At 42.2% G+C, this 18,491-nt stretch overlaps 1 protein-coding gene across 1 annotated transcript; it reads left to right on the forward strand.

Moving 5' to 3' along the window:
- Positions 1-2,161: 2,161 nt before the first annotated feature.
- Positions 2,162-4,484, forward strand: LOC121273385 (zinc finger and BTB domain-containing protein 39-like). The gene has a single exon (XM_041180563.1). It carries the CDS (start codon positions 2,264-2,266, stop codon positions 4,391-4,393), a length of 2,130 nt encoding a protein of 709 aa, XP_041036497.1. The 5' UTR covers positions 2,162-2,263; the 3' UTR covers positions 4,394-4,484.
- Positions 4,485-18,491: the final 14,007 nt, after the last annotated feature.

Raw genomic sequence — 18,491 nt, forward strand, 5'->3', positions numbered from 1 at the left:
GAGTGGGTAAGTGAGAGGGGCTGCGAGAGTGAGACTGAGTGCGAGAGGGAGATTTAGAATGAGAGGGAAAGTGAGAGGGGCTGCGAGAGTGAGACTGCGTGCGAGAGGCAGTTTGTGAGGGAGTGGGAAAGTGCGAGGGGCTGCGAGAGTGAGACTGAGTGGAAGAAGGACATTGAGAGGGAGTGGGAAAGTGAGTGGGGCTGCGAGAGTGTGACTGAGTGGGAGAGGGAGATTGAGAGGGACTGGTAAAGTGAGAGGGACTGCGAGAGTGTGACTGAATGGGAGATGGAGATTGAGAGTGAGTGGGAAAGTGAGAGGGGCTGCGAGAGTGAGATTGAGTTGGAGAAGGAGATTGAGAGAGAGTGGGAAAGTGAGAGGGCTTGCGCGAGTGAGACTGAGTGGGAGAGGGAGATTGAGAGGGAGTGGGAAAGTGAGAGCGACTGCGAGAGTGAGACTGTATGCGAGAGGGAGATTGAGAGAGAGTGGGTAAGTGAGAAGGGCTGCAAGAGTGAGACTGAGTGGGAAAGGGAGATTAATTGGGAGTGGGAAAGTGAGAGGGATTGGGAAAGTGAGACTGAGTGGGAGAGGGAGATTGAGAGGGAGTGGGAAAGTGAGAGGGGCTGCGAGAGTGAGACTGAGTGGGATAGGGAGATTAAGTGGGAGTGGGAAAGTGAGAGGGGTTGGGAAAGTGAGACTGAGTGGGAGAGGGAGATTGAGACGGAGTGGGAAGGTGAGAGGGGCTAGATGAGTGAGACTGAGTGGGAGAGGGTGATTGAGAGGGAGTGGGAAAGTGAGAGGGGCTGCGAGAGTGAGACTGAGTGGGAGAGGGAGATTAAGTGGGAGTGGGAATGTGAGTGGGGTTGGGAAAGTGAGACTGAGTGGGAGTGGGAGATTGAGAGGGAGTGGGAAACTGCAAGGTGCTGCAAGAATGAGACTGAGTCGGAGAGGGAGGTTTAGAGGGAGTTGGAAAGTGAGAGGGGCTGCGAGAGTGAGACTGAGTTGGAGAGGGAGATTGAGAGGGAGTGGGAAAGTGAGTGGGGCTGCGACAGTGTTACTGAGTGGGAGAGGGAGATTGACAGGGAGTGGGAAAGTGAGAAGGGCTGCGAGAGTGAGTCTGAGTGGGAGTGGGAGATTGAGAGGGAGTGGGAAAGTGAGAAAATACACCATCATTTGCAAGTTCCCCTCCAAGCCACTCACCATCCTGACTTGGAAATATAGCTCCTGTCGCTGAGTCAAAATCCTGAAACTGCCTCCCAAGTAGTGCTGCAAGAGTACCTACACCACATGGACTGCAGTGGTTGAAGAAGGCAGCCCACCATCATCTTCTCAAGGGCAATTTACTCATGGGATATGGGCAATAAATGCTGGCTCAGCCAACGATGCCCACATCCCATGAGTAAACTTTTTAAAAGCAGTACAAGTCAGAGAAAGATATGTCCAAAAGTATTCTCTTGGATATACCACACCTTGACTACTTTGTCCAACTCTGCAACTGGTCAGATGTCAGGGGCATGGATGGATGGTGACCTCTTAGTAAATTATTAATAAATCCAAAACCTCAATCTACAGGAAAGCTGAAGGCATGTGCAAAATGCCTTAATTTTTGCAACGTTTAGGAAGTTATGGATTCGCCATTTAACAATCTCCCTTTCCTCGACCTATCTAGTAAATTTGGCAATGACACAGTATGGTGTGCCTGCTGTTGACTAATCTCCATTTGTCAAAGGCCACTCCATAAGCTGTGCTACTCCAAGCATTTTTTTAGCTTAGTAATTTTTGAGGTTGTTTCCATGCATCTTTCTGTCTGTGTAATCATTTTATTAGTTTATCAGCAAATGAACCGTCCTAAGCTTTTATTCACCTACCTCCTATAAGATGCTCCTTAAAACTCTTTCTCCAAATGTTTAGTCACCTATACTAATGTAGCTTTCTTTGACTCAGTGTCAATTTTTGTCTTATTATGTTCTTGTGAAGCACCTTGGGACATTTTACTATGTCAAAGGCTCTGGACAAATGCAAGTTGTGAAACCCTAATGCCTTACAGTTCTACAGCCTTAATTTTAAGTCCTGAGTTGGAATGAAAAGATACATAAGGCATTGAATAATGCTATATTTGTAGAAGCTTGCATTGTAACTGACCTAACTGTTCTCATTTGCAGGCTTATCTTTGAACAAGATAACGTTCATGGAAAGGTGTAAGGCAAAGTACTTTATTGGCCAGCCAATTTGATTTTAGTGGAAGTTTTCCAAAGCACTAACAGAAATGGGTATGAGAATTAAGCTGCACAGTGCTGACCACCCTAATAACCTTCTTAAGGAACTCAATAAGTTTAGGCTGTCCGAAACCATGTGCGATGTAATTATTGTGGTTGGCAACCGAACATTTTCAGCACATAAGTCAGTGCTGGCATGTGCTGCTGGCTACTTCCAGAAGCTCTTTCTGAATTCCGAGGTTAACACTGCAAGAACATACGTGGTAGACTTTATCACCCCGGCAAATTTTGAAAGAATTTTGAGTTTTATCTACACAGCTGAGCTTTTCACTGATCTCATCAATGTGGGTGTTATCTATGAGATGGCAGAGAAGTTAGGCATGCAGGATCTCCTGAAGGCCTGTTACTCTACCTTCCCTGACTTGGAAAAAACAGAAACTAACAAACCAACAGTGGGACCGACTGAAGGCTATGCACCTCTCACTGTGGCCTCGAATGACCAAAATCCCCCCGTGTCTGACTCCAGAGGCCAAGGCCCACAGTTTTGTCAAAACAGAGGTTATATCATGCAGGTTGAAGTAGGAGAGAGTTTTAAGAGTGAAGAACGAAACCTTGTGAATGAAAATGCTCCGAGTATGCCAGTGATGTACCAACAGTCAGCAAAGACTGAAGATAACCTGGAGATGGAGTACAGCCAGTCCACATCAACTGAAAATGTGCCTCTGACCCCGAGTAAAGGTCCATGTGAGCTGTATGAAATACAGAGTAATGGATATTACAATCAAACCAGTTTATTGATGGCTGGAGAATCTCTCAAAGAGAATAATGGTTCCTGTGTCAGTAACAATGTTGACCTCCAGGTTCATTCAATGAAGGAAATGGAATGCATGCAATTTGAAGGTATTGAGCAAGATGGCCTTCATTTCGATGATCACCAAGAGAGCAGAGGTCCTTCTGAAGAGATAATTGAGCTAACAGACGACAGCGAAGACGAAAATCTTGTCTGTGTTAAGGATGTTAACGGTGAAGGTAAGAGCATGCCGTGCCAGGTGTGTGGCAAGGTCTTACCGCCCAACATAGGATTGATTAGGCAACATGGTAAACTCCACATTGATGCAAAAGAGGGGCTGTGCACAGTGTGTGGCGCCAAATTTACTGACAGGAGCTCTCGAATCACCCACGTTTTGTCTCACATTGGAATCTTCCTCTTCTCGTGTGACATGTGTGAAATGAAGTTTGTGACACAGTGGCAAGTGGCTGGACATAGAAAAGGGAAACCACATGACACTAACATTATTGTACAGCCAAATACCATCCTGCCAGCCGAAGCTAATTTTGGGGGCTCTCCCACAGAACTGTTTTGTGCTGTCTGTGGAAAGGCCATGACTAAAGACTACCTTGCTGTGAAAGAGCATATCCTTTCTCATCTTGACATGAAAAGTCTCTCCTGTTGTGTCTGCGAACAGCCGTCTAGATCAGTCTGTAGCCTAATGTGGCATGTTTTGTCCCACATGAATATATCCATCTTTTCCTGTTCTGTATGTGGTAATAGCTTTGTAGATCGAACTGTTCTAGAACAACACATGACCTCACACCAGGGTATGGAATATTTATATGAATGTAATTTCTGCAGTAGAAAGTTCCGGTTAGAAGCGTCTTATCAAAACCATGTGAAGATACATAAGAGGCATAATTTAGACAGCACAAAAGGTCTCATTACTCAACACCAGTGGCTCAAAAAGACCTTAACAACGTCACCATCAGACGAGTCTACGAGTGATGGACAAATGCCTGGTGTACATCAAGAGACTCTTCTGACCCTTCCCTCAAAGACCAACTCTAAAGGGAACTGGTATGAATGTGAATTTTGTGGGAAGAGGTTTTCCCATTCTAGTGAGTTTCAGTATCACCTGCGAATCCACTCAGGAGAGAAGCCCTATGAATGCAAGCTGTGCCACAAGTTCTTCAGGGGGCGATCAACTGTCAAAAACCATCTAAAGACCCATTCAGGTGCCCTCATGTATTGCTGCACAGTTTGCCAGAAGTATTGTCCCACCCTGAACCTTATGATTAAACACGTGGAGATGCACAAAGATGGAGGCCTTCCTCCTGACTTTAACATTGCACAGACTTTTATGTACATTGTGCATTCCAAACAGCCAGTAAAAATAATGGACTAACCTTACCTGGAAAGGAACTAGTCCTAATGTTGGTTTGAAAAACTGTATTCAGAAATAGACATCAAATAAAGTTTCATTTTAATGTACAGTGGAACCTTCAAAACTAAGTTCAGTTTTTTAAGGAGAGGTGCTGGTTGATTGAATTTTAAAAAATTAAATTTTATAAATATTGCTACCTTATGGTGCTAACTTTACTGTATAACGAGGTTATTGCTTTATCTATTTTTATGTGGGGTGCAGGGGCAACAGTGAATGTGCTGCAATGCAAAAATCAAATGTCTCTACTGCATTGTAGTTTAAGCATCAAAATCTACACTGGTGCAGGACAGTACCTCCAGTAATTGACAGTTTTCTGCTTCAGGATCTAGATATCAAAATTTACAGGGTTACATGGCACAGCCTAACCAGGACCATTCGAATGGGACTTATAAGAGTTTGCTCTTAAGTTCAGCTATAATGAATTTGAATTTCTACCATTGCAGGCAAGCCATGTATGTCCATTGTCAGAAATTGTGCATTATAATACAATGCTTCAGCAATACAATGATCTCTGCCTTGTCTAACTTCTCACTCATGTAGGTCCTCCAAATTGGACAAGTGTAGTTTTGACCCTCCACCCCCTTTCAGGAAAATCCACATGTAATGAATTTCATCAGCTTTCTGAGCTGCCAAGCAGTGTAGAAACACCTTAAGAAACCAGTGTTTGTTCCTACTGTGCTGTGATTTTATCCAATGGCTCTCAATTGGGCAGCAATAGAAACTGTGGTTTGAGTCTGCTGTGCCACCCATCTAATAGAGGATGTGTGGAGCCTCTTTTGGGCTGAAAAATGAACAATCATTTGTTTTTTTTTAATGGCAGATTGAAAATCTAGAAGTGCATAGAGATACCTCCAGCCAGCTGTTTTGATAATCCATTGTCGAAATGGTTGAATATTACGTATGTATGCAAAATGAGGATTTTATTTCGTAATATACTGCACGATTTATGATGTGATTCATTACATTGCAATACAGAGCCAGTGAACTTCCAGGCCATTTGTCATAAAGCCAATTAATGCTGCTCTTATCCTGAAACAATATCCAACAGTTGAGCCACATCAACTTCACAAATCTCAATGGTATCGAAACCAAGAAGTGAATTCAAGGTAAAATCTACAGGAAGCTGATGAAATTTGTTAACCATTTCAGCTGTACTCAGCTGAATTCAAGGTAAAATCTACAGAATGCTGATGAAATTTGTTAACCATTTCAGCTGTACTCTTGCAGCTTTAATGTCATCTGAATTCCGTGATTTAGTCTTAGATTGTAAAATCCGCTTTGTTCCCTCTATTGAAACCCTCCTTAAAAATGCTAGCAGGTGACAGTTCAACTTTCCATTCATTGTCTTGCACAAAGTGCCATTTTGTCCATATTGTTGCTTATATTTGTCAGGCAGAAAACAAGTTGTTCTGCATAAACAAATACATCAGTGTTAATTTTGTTAGACTGACTGGAGTTGAAATGTAATCATTTTCAGGTTCATGTTGGACCTAATCAGTCATCATTTGCATCTATTCACACACATCTACATATGTTTGGCTCCCCTGATAGCTCAGCTAGTTGAAAGCAGCATTCAACTGAGCTATACATAGCGGGGACTGCCACATTAATGATTTCTGGTCTGTCCTCAATTAACTATTCTTGACTAAGGTGCAAGCAAGGGTGTTATAATTAGTCTAGTTGCTTCTTGTTTGAAGGAGAGAAACAATACCCATCGCCTACCATATCTCTACAGTGAGTGGATGTGTAACCTGCTATGTAAGTGAAGGTTTGTTGACTTAAGTCCCTCCCTCCCTTCCTTCAGGGCCTGTTTGATATTATCTGCTGACATCCTGGCACTGATTAGGAACTCCTGCAGTGTGTGATCTCCAGCCTGCCACCTTGGATCATGTACATTTTATTTTGGTTATCAGGGTTAAAAATCTACACAATTGATTTCCTACGAAAACCACAAGAGAAATCGAGCACTCTTGTAGAATTGATCGATGGCCAAGATTCTTGGTTATCTTTTGTCTTCATACTGATGCAATATTTAAAGCAACTGCCTCACTTGATATGTTCATTGTTTGAATTGTAAATGCTTTCCATGTCATCAGGAAGAGATTGATAGAAAGTTGACTCAAGTGGTGTTTCACAGGGCTCAGTGTTGGGACCCGTGCTGTTTGTGTTATATATTAACGATTTGGACATGAACATGGGGGGCACGATTGGGAAATTTGCAGATGAAAAAAAAATTGGCCGAGTACTGTATAGTGTAGGGGATAGCCATAATCTCCAAAACGATATAGATGGGTTGGTGGAGTGGGCAGTAAAGTGGCAGATGGATTTTAACATAGAGAAGTGTGAGGTCATACATTTAGGGAGGTCAAACAGTTACAGGGATTACAAAATAAATGGGAATATACTAAGAGGAATAGATGAAGTGAGAGATCTTGGCGTACATGTACACAGGTGCTTGAAGGCAGCAGTTCAATGTTGTAAAGAAGGCAAATGGAATGCTCTCCTTCATTGGCAGAGGTATAGAATATAAAAGTAAGGATATAATGTCGGAATTGTATAAAACACTGGTGAGGCCACAACTGGAGTATTAGAACCATAGAACACTACAGCACAGAAAACAGGCCATTCGGCCCTTCTAGTCTGTGCCAAAATATTATTCCACTAATCCCATTGACCTGTACCCAGTCCAAAACCCTCCAGACCTCTCCCATCCATGTATCTATCCAATTTATTCTTAAACCTTAAGAGTGAGCCTGCATTTACCACGTCTGATGGCAGCTCGTTCCACACTCTCACCACTCTCTGGGTGAAGAAGTTTCCCCTAATGTTCCCCCTAAATCTTTTCCCTTTCACCCTAAACCCATGTCCTCTCGTGTTTATCTCTCCTAATCTAATTGGAAAGAGCCTACTCGCATTTACTGTCTATACCCCTCATAATTTTGTAAACTTCTATCAAATCTCCCCTCATTCTTCTACTCTCCAAGGAATAAAGTCCTAACCTATTTAATCTTTCCCTGTAACTCAACTCCTTAAGACCCAGCAACATGCTAGTAAATCTTTTGTGTGCAGTTCTGGTCTTCACGCTACAGGAAGGACGTAATAGCTCTGGAGAGAGTGCAGAAGAGGTTTACAAGAATGTTGTCAGGGTTAGAAAAGTGTAGGTACAGGAAGAGATTGGATAGGTTGGGGTTATTTTCCTTAGAACAAAGAGGGCTGAGAGGTGACTTGATTGAGGTGTACAAAATTATGAGGGGAATAGATAGAGTGGACAGGATAAAATTGTTTCCCTTGATGGAGAATTCTAGAACTCAAGATAATTGGCAATAGGGGGAACGTGAAGAAGAACTTTTTTATATAGAGGGTAGTGGGTGTCTGGAATTCGCAGCCTAAGTTCGTGGTAGAGGCAGAAATTTTAAACTCTTAAAAAGTACCTGGATCTGCACCTTAAGTGCTGTAAGCTGCAGGGCTATGGGCCGGGTGCAGGAAGGTGGGATTAGAAAGGGCACATGGGTGTCCTCCGGCTGGCACAGACCAGGTGGGCCGAATGGCCTCCTGTGATGTAAGTTACTATGGTTCTAACTGTTCAAAATGAACACAACATATTTTGGCTCAAAAAGGCTTTTCCCATTACCACCTTAGGTTTTTGCACACGAGTGTTCAACTTTGACTAAAATTGAATATAAATGCATTAGTACATAAGGAATAAGGTGGCTGGTGAAAATGGTATTGGACTGACAATCTCGGGTTGAGCATTGATATCCCACCATATTGATTTTTTGAGTAAAATGATTGTGGAAACTGTTGGATTATCATAAAAAACAGGCTCGTGTATTCATTTGACCTTCTCCTGCCTATTCTAGGCTCTAAGTGACTCTGGTCCCACCCCACTACCTGCTGGACTCAACACCCTCTGATCTGTCCTAGCAAACCACCCAGACCCACCAACCACAGTTGCTCAACAAGGCGACCAATAAATGGAGCCTCAGCCAGAATGGTTTTCCTGGCTTACCAAGAGAAGAAATAGCCAGGGCTCTTAACTCTAATTAACTCCTGTTGGAAAGTATAGATGTTTGGTGGTGGTGGAGAGGAACAATACCTGCTTCAACTATGATCCTCTTTATGGTTAAATACCCTGCAAATGCCTGGACCTGGAAAGTGACAACTGAAGGCTAGGTATAGGTGTCTGCCAGTACCCATGGAACCATACTTGGCAGGAATTGGCACTTAAATCAAATCAACAACTGACATTTGGGGGACTTTCAAATGTCAGTGGATAAGAATTCAGGACCGGCGTGTTCCTGCTAGGATGAAGGATAACTATGGCAAGTTTCAAGAACCTTAGATAACAAAGGATATTATAAGATTAGTCAAAAAGCAAAGGGAAACATTTGAAAAGGCTAGATGGTTGGGAACAGGTGAAGCCCATGGCGAATATAAAGAAAGTAGGAAGAAACTTAAGCATGGAGTCAGGAGGGCTAAAAGGGGTTATGAAAAGTCACTGGCAACCAGGATTAAGGAAAATCCCAAGGCCTTTGATACATGTGTAAAAAGCAAGAGGGTAGCCGGGGAAAGGGTAGGCCCACTCAGGGACAGAGGTGGGAATCTGTGTGTGGAGCCAGAAGAAATGGAAGAGATACTAAATGAATACTTCTCCTCAGTGTTCACTAAAGAGAAGGACTTAGCGGTCGATTTGTCTAGGGAAGAGTGTGTAGAAAGCCTGGATCACGTTGAGATCAAAAAAGAGGAGGTGTTAAGTGTCTTGAAGAATATTAAGGTGGATAAGTCCCCAGAGCCAGATGGGATCTACCCCAGAGTACTGAGGGAGGCAAGGGAGGAGATTGCTGGGGCCTAAACAGAAATCTTTGTACCCTCACAGAAAACTGGAAAATGGCCAATGTTGTTCCATTGTTTAAGAAGGGTAGCAGGGATAATCCAGGAAATTACAAGCCAGTGAGCTTTACGTCACTGGTATGGAAATTATTGGAGAAGATTTTTCGTGACAGGATTTACTATCATTTGGAAGCATGGTTTTGTGAAGGGGAGGTCGTGTCTCACTAACTTGATCAAGTTTTTCGAGGACGTGACAAAGATGATTGACGATGGGAGGGTGGTGGATGCTATCTACATGGATTTCAGTAAGGCCTTTGACAAGACCCCTCATGGCAGACTGGTACAGAAGGTAAAGTCGCATGGGATCAGAGGTGAGCTGGCAAGATGGATACAGAATTGGCTTAGTCATAGAAGACAGAGGGTAGCAGTGGAAGGATGCTTTTCTGAATGGAGAGCTGTGACTAGTGGAGTTCTGCAGGGATCGGTGCTGGGACCTTTGCTGTTTGTAGTATACATAAATGACTTGGAGGAAAATGTAACAGAGCTAATTAGTAAGTTGCAGATGACACTAAAGTTGGAGGAGTTGCAGATAGTGAAGAGGATTGTCAAAGGATACAACGGGATATAGATTGGTTGGAGACTTGGGCAGAGAAATGGCAGTTGGAGTTTAATCCGGATAAATGCAAGGTAATGCATTTTGGAAGGTCTAAACACAGGTAGGAATTATACAGTAAATGGCAGAATACTTAAGTGCATCAATAGGCAGAGGGAACTGTATGGTTCCACAGGTCACTGAAAGTGACAACGCAGGTGGATACAGTAGTCAGGAAGGCATATGGCATTCTTGCCTTCATCAGCAGGGTTATTGAGTATAAAAGCTGGGAAATCATGCTGCAGCTGTATAGAACCTTGGTTAGGCCACACTTGGAATATTAGGTGCAATTCTGGTCACCACATTACCAGAAGGATTTGGAGGCATTGGAGAGGGTACAGAGGAGGTTTACCAGGATGCTGCCAGGTCTAGAGGTTATTATCTATGAGGAGAGGTTGGAGAAACTCGGATTGTTCTCACTAGAGTGTCGGAGATTGAGGGGCGACTTGATAGAAGTTTACATATTTATGAGTGGCATGGACAGAGTAGATAGTCAGAAGCTTTTTCCAGTGTGGAAGAGTCAATTACTAGGGGACATAGATTTAAGGTGAGAGGAGAAAACTATAGAGGAGATGTGCAGGGCAAGTTTTTTACGCAGAGGGTAGTGAGTGTCTGGAATTCACTACCAGAGGAGTTGGTGGAAGCAGGTACGATAGTGGTGTTTAAGAGGCAGCTTGACATACATGAATAGGATGGGAATAGAGGGATACGGACCCCGGAAGTACAAAATGTTTTAGTTTGACAGGAAATATGATCGGCGCAGGCTTGGAGTGCTGTACTTTTCTTTGTTCTTTTTTGTTCTTAAAGGGAGTGGGAAAATGGGGAAAATGAGTGTTACACTGTGCCATAATTACAAGAGTTAGATGCTGCTGTGACTTGAATTACATGTCCAGTTTGGAGAATGACAGCAGAAATGCATAATTTTATTTAGCGCTAACAAGGGAGGATTGTTTCTGCACTGACTCCCACATCCTTTGTGTCTAATTCTGACACTTTCCATGTCACTTTCCACTCTCACATCTATATTTTCCAACAAGAGTTAATTCCAGATTCATTGTGTAAAAAACATTTTCCATATCGTTTGGTTGTTTGGTTTGCCAATAACATAAGTCTGGTTCTTAACCCTTCCACCAACAGAAGCAGTTTCTCTTATCTACTATGTCCAGACCCCTCATGATTTTTAACACTATCAAATCTCCACTCAATCTTTTCTTCTCAAAGGAGAATAAGCCTAGCTGCCCTCATCCCTGGAGCCATTCTACTATTTTTTGTCTGCAACCTCTCTAAAGCCTTCATATCCTTCCTAAAGTGGGCATAATACTCCAGTTGAGGCTGAACCAGCATGTTATAAAGGTTCATCATAATTTATCTGCTTTTGTATTTTATGCCACTAGTTAGAAAGTCCAGGCTCCTTTATGCCTTTTAATCACTTTCTCAAACTGCTCCACCTTCAAAGATCTAAGTTAATCTGGATCTGGAATGCACTACCTGAAAATGTAGTGGAGATGGTTGATCAGTGCTTTCAAAAGAGAATTGGAAAAACACCTGAAGAAAGAAAATTAGCATGGTTAAAGGGAGAGGGTGAGGGAGTGGGAATTGCTCTTACAGAGAGTCAACACGGCTATGATGGGCTGAATGGCTTGTGCTCTAAACATTCTCTGGTACTATAAAAAAAAGGTTTCAATTTTGCTTTAGTAGCCAAGAGCATCAACACCCAGCACCATGGGTGGAAGGCTGGATTTAAACCTGTGATCATCTACTCACTGAGAGTTCCCAATCTTTTCTTGTTGCAAGGGCTGGGTGCCAAGCAGAAGTGATTTCCACAGCAGGGAAGGTAAATTGGCAGCCAACCTCACCTTAAGCTATTCCTGTACATCTCATAGTTTCTGATTCCAGAATACTGATGGCAGAGGCTTGGGATTCAGAACACCAAGCTGTCGATGGAACTTACTGGGGATGCTATTTAGGGAAAGGAGGGAATTACTATGAGCCCCAGGAGAAGGCTCCAAAGCCTAGAGTGCAAGGCAGGACCAAAGTTAGGAAGAGTAGCTTTGGGGTTTCAAAAGTCCATAGATGGCATAAGGAAAGTTGAAAGAGGTAGAGAGCTCGTAACTTTGAGGTCCTGGCAAAGATTAGAGTCCTTGCGATAGATCTTGCTGGGGACAAAATTCCTGTTTCAGCAAAAAAGGCAACATGAATACAGGTGGAGTACCATAAGACATTTCATTCCTTTGATTTCAATACAGGCAATACAGGAATGGGGATGGATGGATGTAGGATGGGGTAATTGGAGTTTGAAGAACAAAGTAGTTTTGGGATTAAAACCTTCTCAGCAGACTTCTTAGCCTGCTTGTTAATTCATATTCATGTAGGAGAATGTGCCATTGGACAAGGTTGTTTTTATTGAAAAGGATTTAATTCAGGTGACTGGAAAATAATTAAACTCGGGAGCTAGAAGTTTCCGGTATGAATAGTAAATCACTGTGGCTCAGGAACAAAAGGGACCTCAGCATTTTAAAATACTGTCAATCTGGCACCTCTTCTTAACATAACCTATATTAAATATCATTTCAACCCTCATGAGATTTTTGCTAGAGTTGGGGTTTTACCACAATTTGATCCTTTTTAAAAAAGTTTGTCACATGCAAGTTTTGTAGCTTGTTCTGACATCAACTACCTAAGACATGTCAGTGACGGATCACTGATTTAACAGGCCATTGGTTTTAACTTGAAAAGCTGGTTGCCCAGTAATCTAACCTGTACTGATCATTGGCAACTGTGAGGCTCGTTTTGGTTTCCTTTAACCCGAGTCTGTTTGTTTAATGAACCCATTTGATCATCGCACTGCTGTACAATGCCTACGAGATGATATTTGTTAGTAAGATGGAGTGTGATGTCTTTCACTAAAATGCAGTCTTCCTGTTCCATGATACTGATAGAAGGTAAAACCTAGGACCATAAACCCTGTGAAACCCCATTTTGTTGTCATGATCCAAATAAAAAATCAGCTTCAAAAGCCATCGTAGAACACAGGAGACCAAATCTTCACAAGAAATAGCAGAGTCTCTGAAAGAAACAAAGAGGAATTTATCTATATACTAATCTGGTTTAAACAATACAAAGAGAATGACAGTGTATGCAGAGGGTATGATCCTCTGCTCAATTATGTTATACTCTTGCAGCATACTGTCGTCCAACTCCCTATATTGTGATACAAATTGTACAATATTTGCTCTTGTATGGTATGTCGATTAATGTAGAACATAAGACTTTCAGAAGACCGTTTTTAACTTTCGGATATTAAAAAGAAATTAGCATATGAAAGGATGAAAAATTAATTTTTAATATTTATCCAAATGTAAAATTAATTGACACTGCCAGCCTCCAGTTTCAATTATCATCCATTAATCTCTTTTGTAAAAAGGAATTCACGTTTGTGCGGTTCTTAGTTCCCTAATGAAACTAAATATTCATTATTTTCACGTTGAATAGATTCAAGTGTGGTATGATCAGTCTTTTCTTGATGTTGTATGTGGCACGTTTGAATTATTTGGATGCCTGCAGATCGACCGACTGAAGTCCCCAAAGACGTTGTAACTTCAGTGATGCCATCTGTTGCAATGGTCTATGTTCTTGTAGCAAATATCTCCTGTTATTCACCATAGGGTGGACTGATGCTCCTGTGTACCAGCTGATGTAAAACACACGGGGGTGGGGTGTTGGGGGGGGGGAACCTCAGAGTTCCCGTCCCATTGAAAATAACAGGTCTTTGGGTAGGAAAGGGTTAAAAGAACTTCGGAACTTTTATTTTCCAAATATACATTAATACTTAAAATATATAGTGTGTTTGGCTCGAATCTACTTTTTTTGCCAGGTTTAAATCTTTTGGTGCACAGCACGACTTTATCTATTTGAACTGTTGCTGACCTTGTCCTGTGTCACTGGATGTTTACAGTACTGTTTTGCTGCCAGCGAGCTGCGCTGTTACACGCATTAAATCAACAACTTGACGCATTTGGAGCCTTAAAAACAGCGAAATATCTCGAGATCCATGACAAGAAGGGCAATTGGACGCCAAGCAAGAATTTGGGAAAGGTGTTTCGAAGAAATAAATGAGTAGGTCCTGGGGAGGCTTTTAAAAGTGGGAGAGATGCAGCAAGCTGGAGGTTTAGGAAGAGTATTGCAGACAGTTTGAGATGTGATGGCTAAAGGTTCCTGCACTAAGGTTGGAGCAGTCTGTTCAGTGGCCCAGAATCAGAACTAAAAGATGGAAGAACGAACAGTGATCTTTATATAGTACCTTTATGTCTTCAAGCACTTCACCGTCATATTATCCCTGTTATGTAGAGAAATGCTGGACCTAATCTGTACAAGCAAGGTCCGATAAATAGCAATGAGATGAATCACAATCTGATTTATAATGGATGCGGATTCGATAGCCCAGAGATACATTAATCCAATTGCATAGCTAATCTAAGTCCTTCGTGGAATCTTTTGCTATGATCTGTCTTTATTAGTCTCCCTTGTTAAGTATCCAGCAAGAAATTTGACAAGCTTCCAAAATGTAGAATAAAGACAAGGTTGCAACAGTAACTACACTTCGGAAGTAATTGGCTGTAAAACACTTTGGGCGTCCAGTGGTTATGAAAGGCGCTAAGCAAGGCTTTCTTTCACTGATCCATGAGACGACACTCCTATTACACCACACGTGTATTCTGATTCCTATTTGTTAGCCAATGCCAACTTCTCCCTCAAATTCCTGTGGCTTTTAGAAATCTTTCGTGTGAAACCGCATCAAGAAACTTTTTGAAATTCTAAGTTGCACAATCCAATTTATCTGTAATGTTATCGAAGAGCTCAAGCAGGAACTCTACCTTCAGACTCCATAGTTTATCTGCCGATTAGAAGATGTTCTATTATTTTACCTGTCGTTGTTATTAAGCTAATTAGCCCATAGTTGCCTTGGATCTGTTTTGTCAGCCTTTGTAAGTTCTACTTTAGGTTACTTCCCCTTCCCCGGTGTCCAAGGATTCCTCGTGGTAGCCAGCGTTCTGCAAATTTCCTTCCTTGATTCCTCAACCACGAGGGTAAATACCGTTCGACTCATGGGAATTTCTTTGGTCTTAAATTATCATAATTTATCAAGTGTCTTTGTCATATTGACTTCAAAACCTTCTAGTGTATTACATGCATCACAGAAATTGGATAACAACTTCAGGTTATAATCTCTGAGCTTAAGTTCTGCACATAATGCACTGTTCAGACACTGCATAACTATTTCTCATTTATCTGCCTAGACCATTAACTAAAACGCCTTTCTTTATTTAATGCAAATTTAGGTGGTTGGGACAATGCTTTGGAATGCACTGGCACTTTTCGCTTCAGGTTCTCTTCCTTAGGTTGTGAAAGGCATTAGAAAGACAAAATGTGAGCAAAAAAGCTCAAAACTGGAAGGAAACGTGGGACATGAATGGGAGAACGTGGCTTGAAAACTTGGGAGAAGGTAAAGGTGCTAATATCAATATTATTGCTCGTTATTCTCCACTTTTTGTGGCACAGTGTCAAATGAATAATAAAACTTGTAATCAGCACTGACATAAGACAGACTCGCTTTCATAAGCTAGCGAAGAGAAAAAAAACTCAATCTGGCTAGTATATATATATATATATGCATGTAATATACTAGAAGGTTTTGAATTCAATATTACAAAGACACTTGATAAATTATTCTAATCCCATTTTCCAGCACTAGGCCTTGGTATCACAAGTGCACATCCAAATACTTCTTAAATGTTATGAGGATTTCTGCCTCTACCACCCTTTCAGATAGTGAGTTCCAGATTCCCACCACCCTCTGGGTGAAAAAATTCCTCACATCCCCTCTAAACCTCCTGCCCCTTACCTTAAATCCATGCCCCCTGGTTATTGATCCCTCCACCAAGGGGAAAAGTTCCTTCCTGTCTACTCTATCCAAGCCCCTCATAATTTTATATACTTCAATCATGTCACCCCTCAATCTCCTCTGCTCCAGTCTAACCAATCTCTCCTCATCAATAAAACTCTCCAGCCCAGGCAACATCCTGGTAAATCTCCTCTGCACTCTCTCTAGTGCAATCACATCCTTCCAGAACAGCATCCAATACTCTAGCTATGGCCTAACCAGTGTTTTGTATAGTTCCAGCATAACCTCCCTGCTCTTATATTCTATGCCTCAGCTAATAAAGGCAAGAACAAAGAAAAGTACGGACATGAACAGGCCCTTCGGCCCTCCAAGCCTGCGCCGATCATATTGCCAGTCAACTAAAACATTTTGCACTTCCGGTCCGTATCCCTCTACTCCCTTCCTATTCATGTATTTGTCAAGCTGCCTCTTAACCACCACTATTGTACCTGCTTCCACCACCTCCTCTGGCAGCGAATTCCAGACGCTCACTACCCTCTGCATAAAATCTTGCCCCGCACATCATCTTTATAGTTTTCTCCACTCATCTTAAATCTATGTCCCCTAGTAATTGACTCTTCCACACTGGGAAAAAGCTTCTGAATATCTACTCTGTCCATGCCACTCATCATCTTGTAAACTTCTATCAAGTCGCCCCTCAATCTCCGTCGCTCTAGTGAGAACAATCCGAGTATACCATATGCCTTCTTAATCACCTTATCCAACTGTACCGCTATCTTAAGGGACCGGTGGGCATGCACACCAAGGTCCCTCTAATCCTCGGTTCTTCCCAGGATCTTACCACTCATCATGTATTCCCTTGCCTTGTTTGTCCTGCCCCAGTATATCACCTGACGCTTATCCGGATTAAATTCTAATGAAGCAATACCTGCCTGTTTCAACCTTCTGACTATGGAAAATTTGTTGCTATGATGCATAAAATTAAAAGACATTAGTTTAAGCACAGATACCTTGACTTCTGCACTACACGCACATCCAATCATTCATTGGCTTAAGGAAAGCACATTGTTTTGTTTACTTGCTTGCACACTTTAACGCGCTTTCTTTTTGCTGTGTTGTACATTTTCTAAATGCGTGGAATTCCTGTTTTTGTCTAATGTGAGCCTTCAGCCTAGAACGTGATAAACAATCTTTCATTCCAGTCCGACCCTCCTGGAACATTGCAGATTTAATTATTTTTGCTCTGAAAGCACTGCAAGTTCCATTTAAGACCGGGACCGGGTTCCCCAGACTCGACGACTCCCTCGGTGCTGTCAACATTACATTTTACATGAGACAGAGTTTCTTGCAACAATATTAGGAAGACGGAAGCCATTGGTTTTAGCCACGGCCTTGCCACCATCTCCATCCCCTCCCTAGTCACGCACTCAGGCTGAACCCTATCGAGCGAAATGTCAAAGTTCTCTACTCTCTAGATTCTCAACTTAGTTCCACCTTGTTAAAACCTCTGCCACCTGTGTCCTGTCCACTCATCTCCATCCTACAATGGCACCCCGTCCCTCTATTGATTGAATTTGAAATCCTACCCCTGTCTACAAGTTCTCCCGGTGGCCTGATCCCGGAATTCTGCTTCTGCAACCTGTGTTCCTTCTTTCACCTCCGGTCCTTTCAATTTTCAGCTATTTCATTGATATTCGCTCCATTATTGTCTCCCCCTCTCTTCTTCAACCACCTTTAAAATACTTCTTTAAATCAATCATAAAATACTTCTTTAAATCAATCAATGGTGTTCTACCTCCCAAAGGCTCGGCGTCGGTTCCTCCTTCCTCTCTGAAGCACGGTGGGACCTCTTTCTATGTAAGATCCGCATTGTTGTTGCCTTTATACATCCAATGCACCCATGGAAACAGGGTTAAAAACACTACAAAAATGCCCAGTATGAAACCATTCTCGCAGCTGATTTTGTTTTAGGTCCGTGTTCGAGGTAAAGGTGAGTGGTATTGATACAGGGGAATGGAACAACGGGAGTCTAATGCAGCGCCACTAACAAACCTCCCAAGACAGCAAAGTTAGCTCTGTTTTGTCCCAATAACAACGGAAAACTCCCTCTGCAAAATTGTAGCTACATTTATAAAGAAGAGTTTATGAATTTTGCTATCTTTAGCACACAGAGGTAAGTTTCACTCAAATGTGTCTTAACTTCTGCCGCACCAAGATCACGCAACCATAGGTCGGGTGTAATGTCGGGTGTAACCGAAGGCAACCTGGACGTTCCCTTTGCTCTGCTCCAGCGCTGTGCCTCAGCCGTAACTTCAGAAGAGCGCCATCAACTCCTGAGTCAGTGTGGCATTTTACTAGATTCAAAATCTTAGTTGCCTCTGAGTGGGCTTATTAATTTATACAACACTCAATGTTTTGTAATATGGGCCACCCAATCCAGTCGTTGATTTTAACATTCTTTTATTTTCTGCCTGCCTGTTTTGTCCATTTTATTTTGTTTGATCAAGGAATAAGAATTGATGCAGCTAGAGAGAGGGGCTGAAGGAGAGTTAAAAGACTTAAATTTGTAAGTAACTGACATCAGAGGGAGTCTAGAGAATTAACTACTTTGCTTCTTAAAGCGGTAAACTAATTGAGAACATAGACCACAATACTTTGTTGCTTTAACACCGCTA

Source organism: Carcharodon carcharias, chromosome Y, assembly GCF_017639515.1.
Source record: "Carcharodon carcharias isolate sCarCar2 chromosome Y, sCarCar2.pri, whole genome shotgun sequence".
In the NCBI taxonomy this organism is placed as follows: domain Eukaryota; kingdom Metazoa; phylum Chordata; class Chondrichthyes; order Lamniformes; family Lamnidae; genus Carcharodon; species Carcharodon carcharias.

What these genes read in the sequence shown, in the direction of transcription:
- LOC121273385 (XM_041180563.1), top strand. Translation starts at nt 2,264, where the DNA reads ATGGGTATGAGAATTAAGCTGCACAGTGCTGACCACCCTAATAACCTT.